Genomic DNA, 16,285 nt, shown 5'->3' on the forward strand with positions numbered 1-16,285 from the left:
GATACACTATTATACCTGAAACACAGAAAATGTGATACATGGCCCACAGTAAAACCAAATCTTTGTCATAGCAACGTACTGATGAAGATCGGGTGGAGGTGGTATTGAATTTAACTCTGTGCAATAAAATAGATAATATTTTCCCAATTGCTTTTCAGAGAAACAGGGACCAAAAAGTGTGCGTGTATGCATGTCTATGTGCGAACCTGCATGTGTACGAGCCTGAACATGTGTTCTACAAAGTTAACAGTTATTTATAATAGTCCCACTCTCAAGTAGAATGTCTGCCACTGAGGAATGCAAGGACCTGTAGTAGTAAAATAAAAACGATTCAAATATTTGAAAAATAATACCAAGTACACAAACCTTTATTCTTAATAATATTTATTATTCTTGGTTGATTCATTGCTTGATTTTAGTGAAGAGCCTGGGATACACTGTAAAAACTTTTCCAGCCCTTAACCTGCTTGACTTGGTACTGCTCACACTTATCAAATCAACTTACTTTTTTTCCTTACTCTTATTTCCCATATTAATCACATAAAACAATGAGAAAATCTCATAGTTTCCCCAATAAAAATTGTATGATAGTCTATCAAAGAGAAGGTCTCTTATCTATTCAGGTTCATTCATTCCCAATTCTTGATTTTCCTTATGCTCCCAGCCTGATTTCCTTTGATCTTTAACTGATTCTAGTAGATGCTGAACAAGTGGACATGTAATACTTCCTTAATTTTCATGAATTTTTACATCAAAGGTGTCCTTTCTTTGTTTAGAATGCCATATTGAATTATTGAAAATGTTACATAAATGTGTATTTTAGAGCCTAACTAGTACCCAGATTTAATATTTCAGAATTTGTTTAGAATGCCATATTGAATTATTGAAAATGTTACATAAATGTGTATTTTAGAGCCTAACTAATACCCAGATTTAATATTTCAGGGTGCCCAATATTATCATTGTCTAATGTTGGGCACAGCCAAAGTGCTAAGAATAACAGAATTTACTTTACTGGGAACTTTTGTCTAAGAAGTAAACCTAAGAGAAATGGTTCTGAGGGAGGCTCTGAAGGATTTACTGTTTAATCAAATTGTTCTTTGTCAGCATGCAACAAAGAAGTGTTCCAGTTGTATCCTAGTTCAATTTATACAAGTGTTGTTCATTGTTGACATGCATAAAGAAACTTATTAAAAATGAAATGTCTCAGTAGAACTTTAAAGTGTCTGCCTATATTTTTCATGTTCTTTTCCAATACATTTGCACAAAAGAATGTTTATATTTTAGCATTCTTTTGTCATATTTTGTAGCCTGTAATGTTAATGTATTTTCAACCAGATAGAAAATATTACACATGGAATAGAACTATTCATAAGACAAATATATTAGAGCAAATATCATTTCTAGCATGTTTATAAATTATACAATTGCCAGTATCTGTTTTCTGTTAGTCCTCCCACGCCCACCCCACTGCTAATCATAAAAGATTGGGATTGAAAAACATCTTAGATGAGTCCAGAAACTCCATTTGGAAATGGAGGCAATTGCAGGAATGTTGATGCAGTTCAAAGTGAGGAATGCTTCTTGTTGAAGATCTGCTTCTCCATGTGTAGTAATTTATTTCTTAGAGGATTACCTTACTCATGCAGATATCGCTTCCCGCCTGGATCCTTGCAGTGCTGAAACTGTCAATCAGATTAGTAGTTGTGGCTTATGTCTGTGGGGGGTTTCGTGTTGAGGTTAAGTCACATCTCCACTTATTTATTCAACAGAGTGGTCCCTAGAGACAGTTGTTTCTTTTTCTTTTTCTTGCACTGTTTACAACATTTTATTGAAGTACAAAATTGTTGGAATTAACCTAAATAGAAAAACATAGTAAATATTGACAGAAACACTGATAACACCACTCAGGTCACACACGTGTAACAAATACAGGAAAGTTTTAAAAAGATTACAAGTTGAAAATTATGGAGATTTCCCCAAATGGATAGAATAGCTCACTGCTGAGTATGGCATCAATATAATATGTAAGGTCTTTGAGAGAATGCTGTCCCTGACTCTTCTGCAATCTAGTGCCTCCTAGAAATTTTGGGAGATTCAGACTCAGAGGCAGCCAGAGTGGACAAGTCGTTTCTTTTTTTTTTCTTTCTTTTTTTTTTTTTGTGGCCCCGTCCTGCAGCATGCAGTATCTTAGTTCCCCGACCAGGGATCAAACCCTTGCCCCCTGCATCGGGAGTAAGGAGTTTTACCCACAGGACCACCAGGAAAGTCCTAAGACAGTCATTTCTTATCTATTCTTTATTTCTTTTCTTTTGGATATTATTACTAAATATTCCAAACACATAAAACAACATAATGAACAACTGTAAACCCACAACTTAGCTTTAAAAAGTAACAAATACAAATAAGTCCCTGTGTATCCTTTTGTGCTTCCAGTCCCCTCCCTTCCCTGCAGTGGAAGCCACTACCCTAAATTTAATCATTCTTGTACATATTTTTAGGCTTTCACAAATATGTATATACCCATAAAACTATATTGTTCTGCGTATGTTTAAATTTCATATGAATAACTTGCTTCCTTCCATCATCATTATGTTTTTAAGGTTTATCCATTTTGAGGCATGTACCTCTACTTTATTCAACTTAACTTCTGTATATTTTTGCATTGTATGACTACACCAAAATTTATATATCCATTTTCCTATTGATGTACATTTAGGCTGGACACACATACACACATCAATGAATATACTTCAAAATGTTCTTAGTCTTTTCTGTTTCATATGGATTTTAGGATCAGGTTTTCAAGCTCTATGAAAATGGTTGTTGAATTTACAGAACTAGTAGAGGAAAATTGACATCTTAATGATATTGAGGTGTGTGAGCCATGAACACAGTATATCTCCCCATTGATTGAGTCTTGGTATGTGTTCTTCAGAAAGTTTTAAATTCTTATATAAAAGAATGTTGAACTTTTTTTGCTAGATTTGTTATTATTATGAATGAGATCTTTTTTTAAAAATTACATGTTCTAATTGGCTGTTCCTGATATATAGGCAGGCTGTTGATTTTTTTCTGTTGATCTTGTTTACGATAACTTTGCTATCCTCTCTTCCTGTTTCCATAGTTTACCTGTATATTCAATTTTGTGTCTTCCTTTCCAGACATTAAACATTTTATATTTTTGGTTGCCTTATTGTGCTAGCTAAGTTCTCCAGTACCACATTGAATTCGAAGCAGCAGTTAATTGTAGTACTCCTGACTTTAAGGGAACTCTATTATTTTATTACTACATTTGACGCTTACTTTAGGATTTTGGTAAATCGCCTTTATCATATTCAGTAAATTCCCTTCTAGTCCTATTTTGCTAAGAGATTACATCATAAATAGGAGTTATTTTATAAATATATAATATATAATCTTTCCATATATAAGATGATATTTTTTCTTTAATACATTATGAAATGAGATTAAAGTGAAACAGATTAATTCAATGATGAATTGCATTAATAGATTTTCAAAAGTTAAACCATCCTAGCATTCATGCCTACTTGGTTGTAATTTTCTATGTGTGTGTGTGTGTGTGTGCACACGTGTGTGTGTGCGTGTGTGTGTGCATTGCTGGTTTGATTTTCAGATCTTTTATTGGAGATTTTTGCAGCCATGTTTATAAGTGAGATAGGCCTACAAAAAAGTCCCTTCTTCTTTACTTACCTTATTTTAGAACTAGATTATAGTAGTCTCATAAAATGATTCAGGAAGTCTTTTCTCTTTTTGTGTTCTCTGGTGTGACTTAAAATAGAGGTTATCTATCTGTCGCTTAGAAGTTTGGCTAAATACACCTGTAAAACCATCTGGGCCATTTTCAATGTCTTTAAGGTGTATTCAGGCTTTCTATTTCTTCTCAAATTCATTTTTTTTTTCTTGAAAAATAATTTACTTCATCTAAGGTTTCAAACTTACTGGCATAAAGTTGTTCATAGCACTCTCTCATTTATTTTTATATTTTAATCTTTAATGCTTACTTGTTCATTTCCTTTCTTTATTTCTTGTTCTACTTTGTCAAAGCTTTCTCTATTTTATTATTCATGTCAAAGACACAGATTTTGGTTTAGTTCATCTTCTCTATTGTTTCTTTGTTTCTCATTTCATTAACTTTAGCTCTTTTGTTGTTTCCTCCCTTCTACTTATATGCAGTCTTTTTTCTGACTCCTTGGGTTGGATGCTTTCTTCATTAATTTTCAGTTGTTCTTCTTTTCTACTAAATGTATGAAAGACTGTACATTTCCTCTAAGTTACTGTCTAAGCTGTATCCCACAGGTTTTTATAAATAGTATTTTCATTGTTATTCAGTTCCTAATTTCCAATATAATTTTTCTGTGATTCATAAATTATTTTAAAGTGTATTTTTAAGGAACACTTTTCTGCATTTTTTCTTTTGCTTTTTGTTTATTGATTTCTAATTTTAGTGCATTTTGCTGAAACAGCACGATCTATGTGGTGTAGAATCTTTGTCATTTGTTGAGCCTTGCTTTGTGAACTAATAATTGTCAGTTTTGTGGGTATTCTGTGTGTTCTTGAAAAGAATATGTATTGTATAGTCATACGTTTGGGGTTCTATATATGTCCATTAAAGTTGTTAATTGTACTATTCAAATTTTCTACATCCACTAATTTTTTATCTTCTTATTCCTGAAGTTGAAATTTTCAATTTGTCTTATTATAAGTATGTCGAGTTTTGCTTTATATATCTTGAAGCTGTATTTTCTTACAGGATCAGGATTGTTACATCTTCCTGGTGAATTAATCCTTTTATCATTATATAATGACTCTGTCCATAATAATATTTTATACCTTGAAATCTATTTCATCTGATAATATTATAACTATATCAAGTTTCTCTTGGTACTTTACTACAGTGCCTTTTTTCCCTTTTTGCTAACTTTTCTGTATTAGTGTGTTTCAGCACATCTCTTATTAACAGAAGGAACATAACTAGATTTTCTTCTTCACTCAGTTCCAGAGTCTCACTCTTAAATTGCAAGTTCAATTTGTTTTTATTTACTAGGATTACTGACATGTTTGGAGTTATATCCTATAATCTTCTTTTGTGTCTCCTATTTACATCATTTATTTTTTCATTGACTTTTACCCTTTTTCGGCCTTTGCTCTGATTGACTGGGTTATCTTCATTCTTATTTCTCTTTTTCTGGTTAGGAAGTTATATATTCTGTTTATTTTCTTTTGGTCATTATCTTTATTTTTTTTTAAGGGAGGTTTTAATTTTTTTAATTAATTTATTTGGCTGCGTTGGGTCTTAGTTGCGGCACACAGGATCTTCGTTTTTGCATGTGGGATCTTTTGTTGCGGCGCACAGGCTCTTCATTGCAGTGTGTGGGCTTCTCTCTAGTTGTGGCGTGTGGCCTCCAGAGCATGCGGGCTCTCTAGTTGTGGCACGTGGGCTCTAGAGCACGTGGGCTCAGTAGTTGCAGCATGTGACTTAGTTGCCCCGTGGCATGTGGGATCTTAGTTCCCCGACCAGGGATCGAACCCACATCCCATGCATTGGAAGGCGGATTCTTAATCACTGGACCACTAGGGAAGCCCGTGGTCATTATCTTTAATTTCTTAACATTTCATTAAAATATAACACACACACAGAGAAAAGGACAAAAGTCCTAACTGTACAGTACAGTGAACTATCCAAGTAAGAAACACCTGGTAACCACTGTGAATATACTCTACCACTGATAGCATGTTTTTTTCTTTATCTTTTGATTAAAAGAAATTCTTAATTTTGATACAGTCCAATTTATTGTCTTTTACCTTTATGGTTAGCATTTTTGTGTACAGTTAAAAGAAATTTTTTTGTACCCTAAGATCATGAAATTGTTTTCTTATGTTCTAGAAGCTTTATCAGTTTATGTTTAGTACATTCTATCTGGATTTGATTTTGTATATGGGCTGAGGTAAAGATGAATTTTTTCTTAATGGATATTCAGTCTCCCAGAACCATTTCATATTAAACAGTAGTCATTTCCCACTTGCCTACAGTACCACCATAAATCAAGTATCCTTATATGTATGGATCTGTTTTAGGACTCTATTTACTCTCAGTGGTCTATTTGCCATTGTACCAAAGCCCACTGTCTAAATTAACATAGCTTTATAATAAGTCTTGCTATCAGCTAGAGTACATCGTCTCACTTTATTCTGCTTCTTTCTTTGGCTGATCAAAATTCACATAAATGTACAAAGACACACACACAACTTCCAAGATATTGATTGGGGTTGCATTGAATCTTCAGAAGAATTTGGGGTAAATTGGCATCTTTAATTTTGAATTTTTCAATTCACAAATATGTTATAGCTTTCCATTTATCCACGTCTTCTCTAGTTTCTCTCATAAAGTTCTATAGTTTTCCAGTATAGATCGTGCAAATATGTTGTTAAAATTATTACTAGGTATATGATATTGTGATGCTATTGTTAATGGTATTTTAAATTTTTCTCATTGTTTGCTGTTCATATATAGAAATAACTTTTTTATCTATATTAACCATGTATCTAGAGATCTTGCTAAATTCACATATTCTAATAATTTATCTATACAGATTATTTTTGTAGTTTGTACATGCACAATCATACTATCCGTGAATAATGATTTTTTTAACTTTTTTTAACATCTTTATTGGAGTATAATTGCTTTACAATGTTGTGTTAGTTTCTGCTGTATAACAAAGTGAATCAGCTATGCGTATACATATATCTTCATATCCCCTCCCTCTTGCGTCTCCCTCCCAACCTCCCTATCCCACCCCTCTAGGTGGTCACAGAGCACCGAGCTGATCTCCCTGTGCTCTATGGCTGCTTCCCACTAGCTATCTATTTTACATGTGGTAGTGTATGTATGTCAGTGCCACTCTCTCACTTCGTCCCAGCTTACCCTTCCCCCCTCCCCGTGTCCTCAAGTCCATTCTCTACGTCTGCGTCTTTATTCCTGTCCTGCCCCTAGGTTCTTCAGAACGTTTTTGGTTTTTTTTTTTGATTCCATATATATGTGTTAGCATACAGTATTTGTTTTTCTCTTTCTGACGTACTTCACTCTGTATGACAGACTCTAGGTCTATCCACCTCACTACAAATAACTCAACTTCGTTTCTTCTTTTGGCTGAGTAACATTCCATTGTATATATGTGCCACATCTTCTTCATCCATTCATCTGTTGATGGACATTTAGGTTGCTTCCATGTCCTGGCTATTGTAAATAGTGCTGCAATGAACATTGTGGTATATGACTCTTTTTGAATTATGGTTTTCTCAGGGTATATGCCCAGTAGTGGGATTGAAAGGATGCTCAACATCTCTAGTCATTAGAGAAATGCAAATCAAAGCTACAATGAAGTATCATCTCACACTGGTCAGAATGGCCATCATCAAAAAATCCACTAATTGGCTTCCCTGGTGGCACAGTGGTTAAGAATCCACCTGCCAGTGCAGGGGACACGGGTTCAAGCCCTGGTCCAGGAAGATCCCACATGCCACAGAGCAGCTAAGCCTGTGCACCACAACTACTGAGCCTGTGCTCTAGAGCCCGTGAGCCACAACTACTGAGCCCGCATGCCACAACTACTGAAGCCCGCGCGCCTAGAGCCCATGCTCTGCAACAAGAGAAGCCACCGCAGTGAGAAGCCCGTGCACCACAACAAAGAGTAGCCCCCACTTACCACAACTAGAGAAAGCCCACGAGCAGCAACAAAGACCCAACGCAGCCAAAAATAGATAAATAAAATAAATATATATATTTTTAAATCCACTAACAATAATTGCTGGACAGGGTGTGGAGAAAAGGGAACCCTCTTGCACTGTTGGTGGGAATATAAATTGATACAGCTACTATGGAGAACAGTATGGAGGTTCCTTAAAAAACTAAAAATAGAACTACCATATGATTATTTTATTTATTGCTTTTCAATTTTTATACTTTTTTTCTTTTTCTTGCATTATTGCACTGGCTAGGACCTCTAGAATTATGTTGTATAGCAGTGATGATCATAGGCATCTTTTCTCAGTCTCAGTAGTAGAAGAAAAGAATTCAACATCTCAGTACTAAATAATGTTTGCTGTGGGGGGTTTTTGCAGCTAATCTTTATCAGTTAAAGTTCCTTTTGGTCTTAATTTGCTATAATTTTTTATCACAAATGAATGTTTAGTATTTTATCAAATACTCATTATATATCTGTGGAGATGATCATATGAGTTTTCTCTTTTATTCCATATATATGATGAATTACAATGATTGATTTTCAAGTTTTAATGTAATCTTGCATTTCTAGAATAAGCACAAATTGGTCATTATACAATTTCCTGTTGTGTAATACCAGTTTTACTGTGTTAATATTTTGTTTAGAGTTTTTGCATCCATATTTATGAGTGAGATTGGCCTGTATTTTTTCTTATAATATACTTGTCAGAATTTTACATCAAGGTTATGTTGGACTCATAAAGCATATTTGTGAAGTGTTTTCTCTTTTTCTATTCTTTGGAAAAGTTTACTCAAGATTGGCAATTTTTCTTCCTTAAAAGTTTGGTATATTTACAAATGAAGTCATCTGAGACTGTAATTGTTTGTGGGCGAGGGAATATTTTTCATTGTTTATTAAGGTTTTTTATAGAAACTATTCAGTTTCCTGTTTTTCTTGTGTTTATTATTGTAAGCTGTATTTTTGTAGGGATTTTTCCATTCCACTGAAAGTTTTAAATGTATTGACAAAAAGTTGTTTGTGATATCCTCTTATGACGTTTTATGTCTGAAGGATCTGCAACAATGTCATCTTTTTCATTCGCGATATTAGTTATTTGGGTCTTCTGTATTTTCATCTTGGTCAGTCCCCATCAGGGATTTATCAGTTTTATTAGTCTATGCAAATCATCAGGTATTGGCTTTGTTGATCCTTTCTAGCATATGTTTGTTCTTATTTAATTAATCTCAGCTCTTATTATTTTCTTCCTTATACCCTCTTGGAGTTTACTTTGCTCTTCTTTTCCTAATTTTTTAAAATTGGATGCTTGGGTCATTGTTCTCCAGGTGGTTTTCCGTTCTAACTTATAAATTTTCCTATACATAGGGACTGAGTTATATTACACAAAATTTGATATGTGGTACCTTCATTTTCATTCATTTCAAAATATTTTCTGGGCTTCCCTGGTGGCGCAGTGGTTGAGAGTCTGCCTGACAATGCAGGGGACACAGGTTCGTGCCCCGGTGCGGGAAGATCCCACATGCCGTGGAGCGGCTGGGCCCGTGAGCCATGGCCACTGAGCCTGCGCGTCCGGAGCCTGTGCTCCGCAACGGGAGAGGCCACAGCAGTGAGAGGCCCGCATACCACAAAAAAAAAACAAAAAAAATATTTTCCTATTTCCATGATGATTTTTTCTCTGTTCTGTAGTTCATTCAGAAGTCTATTTCTTAATTTCCAAATTATATGGATTTTATAATTATCTTTTGTTAATGATTTCAAGTTTAATTCCATAGTAGGTAGAAAACATGCTATATATAATTTCAGTACTTAGAAATACGTTGAGACTTGCTTTATAGCCTAGCATGTGGTCAATATTTGTAAACGTTCTATGTGCACTTGGAATTTCTGTGTATGCTGTAGTTATTTAATGCAGTGTTCTGTATGTATCAATTGGATCAAATTTGTTAATCATGTTGGTCAAATATTCCATATTCTTTCTAAGTCGTCTGCTTGTTCTGTCAGTTAGTTAATGAGAAAGGGGGTCATAAAAGTCTCTGACTATAATTGTGAATCTGCCTTTTTCTCTTTTTTGTTCCTTCAGTTTTGCTTCAATATTTGGCTTGGTGTTTTCTTCAGTATTGGAAATTTCCTAGCCATTATCCAGTCAAGTATTTTTTCTGTCCCCATGAGACTGACAAAAGCTTTACCCAACCTTTGAAACTTCCAGCTGCATCTACGACAGACACTTCTAGAAAAGAAGCATCCAAAAATATCAGACACCTCTCTGGGTTTTCATTTTCTCCTAGCTTTATAATAAGCAAATATAATTGCTGGAACTTGACCCAGCAATTCTTTACCCTTTTGTGAATTCTAGTAGTAACATCCAACAAATTTTAAAATATATTTTGTCTAGATTTTCTAGTTCTCATCAGAAGAGAATAGTAAAAATTATTTAGGTCACAATCACTAGAAACAGAGCTCCACCTTTACATTTTTATATGCATACTTGACAAAGTATCTCTTACCTGACTCCTGAAAAATACAAGGCTTTAGAAATATTGAACACAGGGTACTCCATTGCACATATTATGATAAGATAATATTTTATTTCACTACTGTCTTCTAACCCCCCAATTGTTATTGTTGTTGATGTTGTTGTTGTTACTATTATATAGTCAATGCTTCTTTGCCATCTCTCTGAGCTAGTGGATAGTTTATTAGTCCCCATCTCATTGAGATTGCAGCTTTTCAGGGGTTGTCCTTGCTTTCTGCAGGAGTTTCCGTCCAACTCCCCATCTTAAATGGGCCAAAGACCTCATCTCTTTTCCCTTTGTGGACACAGATACCCAAGCCCCTGGTCATTACTGGGTATAATAACCCCTCTGTGCTGCCAGAGGGTTGACTTATATGCTTACGTCTTTGACTGTTAGCATCCTCTTTGCTTCCAGTGCTTGAGAATTTCTCTTTCTTGTGAACTAAGACATGCAATTTTAAAAATTATTACATTATATTCACCATTTCTAAGGGTTTGTATCAAGGTGGTTTAAAGATAGCCTAGTCTGCCATTTTGCCAATACTGTTCATCTAGTTCTGAACAGTGAATGAATACTAGATGAATACTATTTCATCTAGTCCTACTACTTTTCAGGAAATCATCAGAATGATGTACTCCTGTGTCTAAAATTTATAGTTGTATAAAGCAATATATGCAAAATGTTTGCCTCTCATTGTTTCAGTCAGCTCTGGCTTGATTGGCTTTGACCACTTAGCTTTCTAATCTTAGAAATGCCCTTTCAGTTCAACTTTTAGTGTCTTGACGGAGGCCATTAAGGGGAGCAGAATTACAATATCAGATTCACTATAAGAACTGAATTTTAAAATCCAGATTATCAATCATAGATTCAAAATCAAGATATAGAGTGTTGGTGCTAATTCAAGATTAACCTACTTGAGCTACCATTTATTAGGCTAAGTCCCCCCTTTTTGGTATTGTCTGGGTCCTAGACTTTTCTCACAACCTGGTGATCCCACACACAGTTTTCTATTCACTCTTCCACCCAGTGCAGTCTGGCTTTACAACTACCACTTTATCAATACAGCTGTTTCTAAAGTTACCAACAATTTCCATGTGGTAAATCCAATGGGTACTTCTCTGCCCATGTCTCACTTGACCTCTGAGCAATATTTTTTACGTAACTGAAACCATTAGGTGGCACTTCAGGGGCTCCGAGGAGCTCCAGTTCTTTATGACTCAACGCAGAAGGAATTCAGCAAGAGGCAAAGTGATAGATAAGAAGTGATTTATTAGAATAGGACACTTGTGAGGCTTACAAGCAGGTGGACGAGAGGGTGCCGCACCCCAAGAACTTAGTGGGCTACAGTTTTATGATCAAAGGAAAAGTGGGGAGGGGGAGAAAACCACCTTCTTCCTCATTCTTGAATAGACATCAAAATTCCATCGTCATCAGTTCCTCCTCCACGTCGGGTGGGGGAGTTTTCTTGTCCCTACATGGTCAAGCTGGGACTGTCATGGTGCAATGGAAGTGAGCAAAAAGGCAATAACATATACTAAAATATGTTAAATCATTTCAGGTTTTAGTATAATGTCACCTTTTCCTTATATTTTTGTTTTTAGTGCATGCAGAGGAGCGTGTCCTAGTAATCATTAACTTAGCTCACTGGGAAGGATGTGGGTCTCATGCCACCATTGTTTTATTATTTGGGGGCATGTCTCATGTTTCTGTTACCTGGTTTTGTTGCTAAGCAAGCCTGCTTGGTTTTGTGGTTAAGCAAACCTGCTTTCTTGAGTGATCATTAACTTACAGGGGTCTCCTATACTTTTTTCTTTACTTATAATCCCCTAGTGGGATTAACTGTTTAATCACCTACTTTGGCCCTTTACTCTGTCCCTATGATGACTACCCCCTTCTTCTTGAAAAGGTGTCCTCTTTTGGCTTTAGCTGTACCACAATCTATAAGATTTCCTCCTATCACTCACTGCCCTCTCCTTCCCAGTCTCCTTTGATGGTTCCTCTTTTTCTACCTTATCTTTAAATCACAGAACACCTCAGGGCTCATTCCTTAGGGGATATCATCTGGTCTCAAACTTAGATGCTAAATACCACCTATATGCTAATGGTTGCCAATTTCATATCTCTAACCCTGGCCTGTCAAATTCATATATCTTAGTGCTTAATTGACATCTTCATTTGGCTATCTATACGTTATCTCAATGCTAATCTGTTTGATCTTCCATCTTATTCTTCCTTTATCCTTTTCCATTTTGTTAGTGGCAGCATTATTCACCCATTTGTTTAAGCCAAAACTTTTATTTTTCCCTTTCCTTCATTTCCTATATCCTCTCTTAAGGAATTCATATTGGTTCTACCTCCAAAATATATCTCAAACTGCCCAATGACCCTGTCAGGTGTAAATATTATTACTTTCATTGTGTAGTTACACAAGCAGAGATTAAGAAAGCATGTTAGTAATTTGCCTAAGGATACGCAGCTTTTATGCAGAGGAATTCTTATTCCAAACCATTTACTCTTTCTATGAAATCTTGACCCTCAAAGGATACTTGTGAATGAATTAGTGAATATATTGATCCAGATAGTAATAAAATTCATAATCATGGCTTTATCAGAAGAATATTCTCACCTACTGAAAAATAACTCTGCTACCTATAGTGTAGAAACCTTTGTTACATATGAAGAGCTTTGTTACATGTAATATAGGGTAATGCTTACATCATCATATGTCAATATCTATCAATATATAAAACCAGTTTCAGAATTTAAGACTATGAAAGATAGACAACTTGGCTTCCAGCACACCCTCTTTTTCATTCAAGGATATGTGGCCAATTGTACCCAAAACCTATTGCATTCTTTCGATAGGCTTTTATCTCCCTTCTGCTCCTCCAGCAAGGGAATTTTATGAAGAAACAAGCTAGCCAAACTTTTATTTTGGTTTTCTACTGTCATGATTTTGTTAATATTCAGTGTTTCTCAAAAAAAAAGTCAGGGATACAGAAGAGAGAAACTGGGCAGAGCTAATAATACACCTTGATTATACTGGCTAAATACTGAATGGCATTTTGAGATAAGAAGACTGTGTATTTTAATCAACCAAGAGTCATTTTAAATCCTTAAAATAAATGCAAATATTGTTAGTATGATCAGAGAAAGCAGTTGATTACTGTCACTGGCAGCTTTACCTCTTGTATATTATGAATTTTATTAGAAAGTTATCATCTTTCTGATTGTAAAACCCGAATGAAATTAGGGCACTGTGTGTTTTCCCCAGTGATTTCTTGTAGCATCACAAAATCCCTACAACATTACCTGTAATCTTAATGAATGTTTAGTGAAAACCACCTGACATTTGATTGGCACTGACTTCATTTCTAAGCCTTGAGTGCTGTTATCATTTTGTGGACTGCTCAAAAGCAATATGATTTAGAGTTTATTTTATACATAGAGATATAACTACCTTTTTTAACAGAGCTCCTTGTACATTCACTCAAATGCTAGAGGGCTTTGTGCCATTTTGATTATATATTTTAAATACAGGTATAGACTGAGATTTTGATAATTCTAATGTGTTTTTGAAAGAGTAGGCTCTGGTTGTAATAAATATGTAAATACATCTTCTTTGAATTCCCCACAGAACTCTGTACCATGGAGTGTGGTAGCCATGGAGTCTGCTCAAGGGGAATTTGCCAATGCGAAGAAGGTTGGGTAGGACCAACATGTGAAGAACGCTCCTGTCATTCTCATTGTGCTGAGCATGGCCAATGCAAAGATGGAAAATGTGAGTGTAGCCCTGGATGGGAGGGCGACCACTGTACAATCGGTAAGTACCACCATACTTTGAACAAAGTAAATTGGATGAATTGAAGAAGTAAAGCAGTCTAGCAAGTCAATCACCAAGCTGTTTGTAGAATTTGAGATGGGAAGAGGGAAGAAGTAGGAGGGCTGGCCATAAGTTTGAAAGTTTCCTTAACTGGGAGGTTTCCTGTTTTGTTGATAATATCTTACTTATTTCTGTGTCTTTTCCTTTCTCATTACTTCATTATTCTTTATATTTTCTGCTTTCAAGTGCTTTGCGTTACTCAAATGAAAGATGATACATTAGAATATAGTGTCATTAGTTAATAAGAAAAGTGCTTTTGTTGTAAAGTTAACATTCACTGGCCATTTTTCCTTTTGAAAAGTATAGGTTGTTTTGGTTGAAAGCACTTAGAGGCAGTTTCATTAAATGGGACTACTTTATCAGGGGCCATTCAATGTCATTAAGGGCTATCTTTAATGTGTATAAGGAAGACACTCCTGACCTGCTATCAATAGAACATCTGTGTTGAATTGTTTATTGGGTAGTATAGAGAGTTCGTACCGAGGCATCTACCCTCTCTCGTCCCTTGTCACCAATTTCACTAATTTTCAGGCTGCTTCCTGGGAGAACACCTGTGGGTGTGAGAAAGTCTATGTAATAATTAATCTATCACGTGGTCTTCACACCATAAAAAACACTAATAATAATGAAAGTTTCATTTATAAAATACTTTTTTCTGAGAAAAATATCAAAGCCCTTGACACACACATGTATCTGCCACCAAGGTTCCCTGCGTATACAGAGGGACAAGTATGATTACCATTGTTCAGCTAAGGAAAGTGGGTAACAGAATGTTCCAGTGTCATTCTATGAGCACACAGAAAATTCATACAGTGCAAAAGCAAGCGTGGGCCTCTGGATACACAATTCATTGTTTATGGGCTTTTTTTCCCCTCTAGACTGTACTACAGCTTTCATTTTTAGGTGATTTTTGTTATAATGGTTGGAACCTGCCAAAGTAATGTATAGTATATATAATATATATAACATAATTTTAATAAACTGCATTACTACTCAACTACAGTCAGTCTTGCTCTGTGACTGTGGAAAATACTTAAGATTCATTAAAAAGGTGGTGAGGGGTGAGATTCAGATGCAGCTTAAGTAATTACATTCCTGCACTAGAGTAAGTTTATTGCCTTCACACAGGAGGATTTAAATATTGTCATGATTACCAAAGGTGGTTACTCCAGAACTCCCTTCTAAAGATATTACTAATAAGAAGTTCAAGCTAGCACTCCTTCATGAGTTATTACTGAAATGTAAAAATGCAGTTCTTATACTTTTAATGAAATATGACACTTTTTTAGGAAGCCTAATAGAGTTTCTTGCAGAAAAGCCATTAATATCTTTCCCACAGAAAATATTATTCACAAACCACACAGGCCAGTGTACTAACTTTTGAGCTGCAGGCATTTCAGAATTCACAGTTTGCTGTTCTCCCAGGCAACAGATGGTAAACCATTAGTACTTGTTGTATAGCTTTGGTCTCCCAGAAATTCATTCAATCACTCTTTTCCCCCCTTTTTAGCTCACTACTTAGATGCTGTCCGAGGTAAGCCCGTTCTCTCTAGTTTTATAACAGAAAAATATTTTAAACCGAAAATATGCATGTGGGAAAGGAAGTGTTGGTGGGGTTTGGGTGTTGTTTGTTGTTGTTGTTTTTAATGTTGGCAGTCTTACTTAAGTGCAATATTGTCAGGTTCATGCTGTAATAGACTTAAAAGTAATTTGCTTTCCCAATATCAAAGATTCATTTTTTGCCTTAGAGTTTAATAGACTGATAAGCAGTTTTAAGAATTATTTTTCTTTGTCTTGATGTCGAGGGGGGTGTGTGTGTGTGTGTGTCTGTTTATATGACAGAGAGGTAATTATTAAATAAACTAGGTTTAGGTAGACAGCTGAACTTTTTCTCTAACATAACAATATAGCTTTAAGTCCGTGTAGAGTATCCTTACAAGGGCAGAAGAATTATTCCCCTGTTAGTACCTCATCATCCATCCCCACCAGGGATCTGCATTCGATAGAGACTGCAAGGGTTTTTCTGTCAGATTTCCTAGTGCCTTTCATTACCTCAGCCTCAGAAGGTTGAAAATGTCGTACTCAAATTATCCCTAATTTCTCTTTATCCACTGTATGTGCATGAG

The 16,285-nt window shown here is 35.4% G+C and overlaps 1 protein-coding gene across 1 annotated transcript in view; it reads left to right on the forward strand.

The window, feature by feature from the left end:
- The window catches only part of TENM1 (teneurin transmembrane protein 1), a 353,672-nt gene that overhangs the window by 156,733 nt on the left and 180,654 nt on the right, over window positions 1–16,285 (forward strand). The window contains exon 9 of the mRNA XM_022561862.2: window positions 13,914–14,099. Within this exon, the coding sequence (XP_022417570.2) occupies window positions 13,914–14,099 (186 nt within the window). The remainder of the gene's footprint in view (window positions 1–13,913; window positions 14,100–16,285) is intronic.

This window comes from Delphinapterus leucas, chromosome X (genome assembly GCF_059928025.1).
Source record: "Delphinapterus leucas isolate spDelLeu-1000000601 "Yukka" chromosome X, BTC_Dleu_Yukka2, whole genome shotgun sequence".
Lineage (NCBI taxonomy): Eukaryota > Metazoa > Chordata > Mammalia > Artiodactyla > Monodontidae > Delphinapterus > Delphinapterus leucas.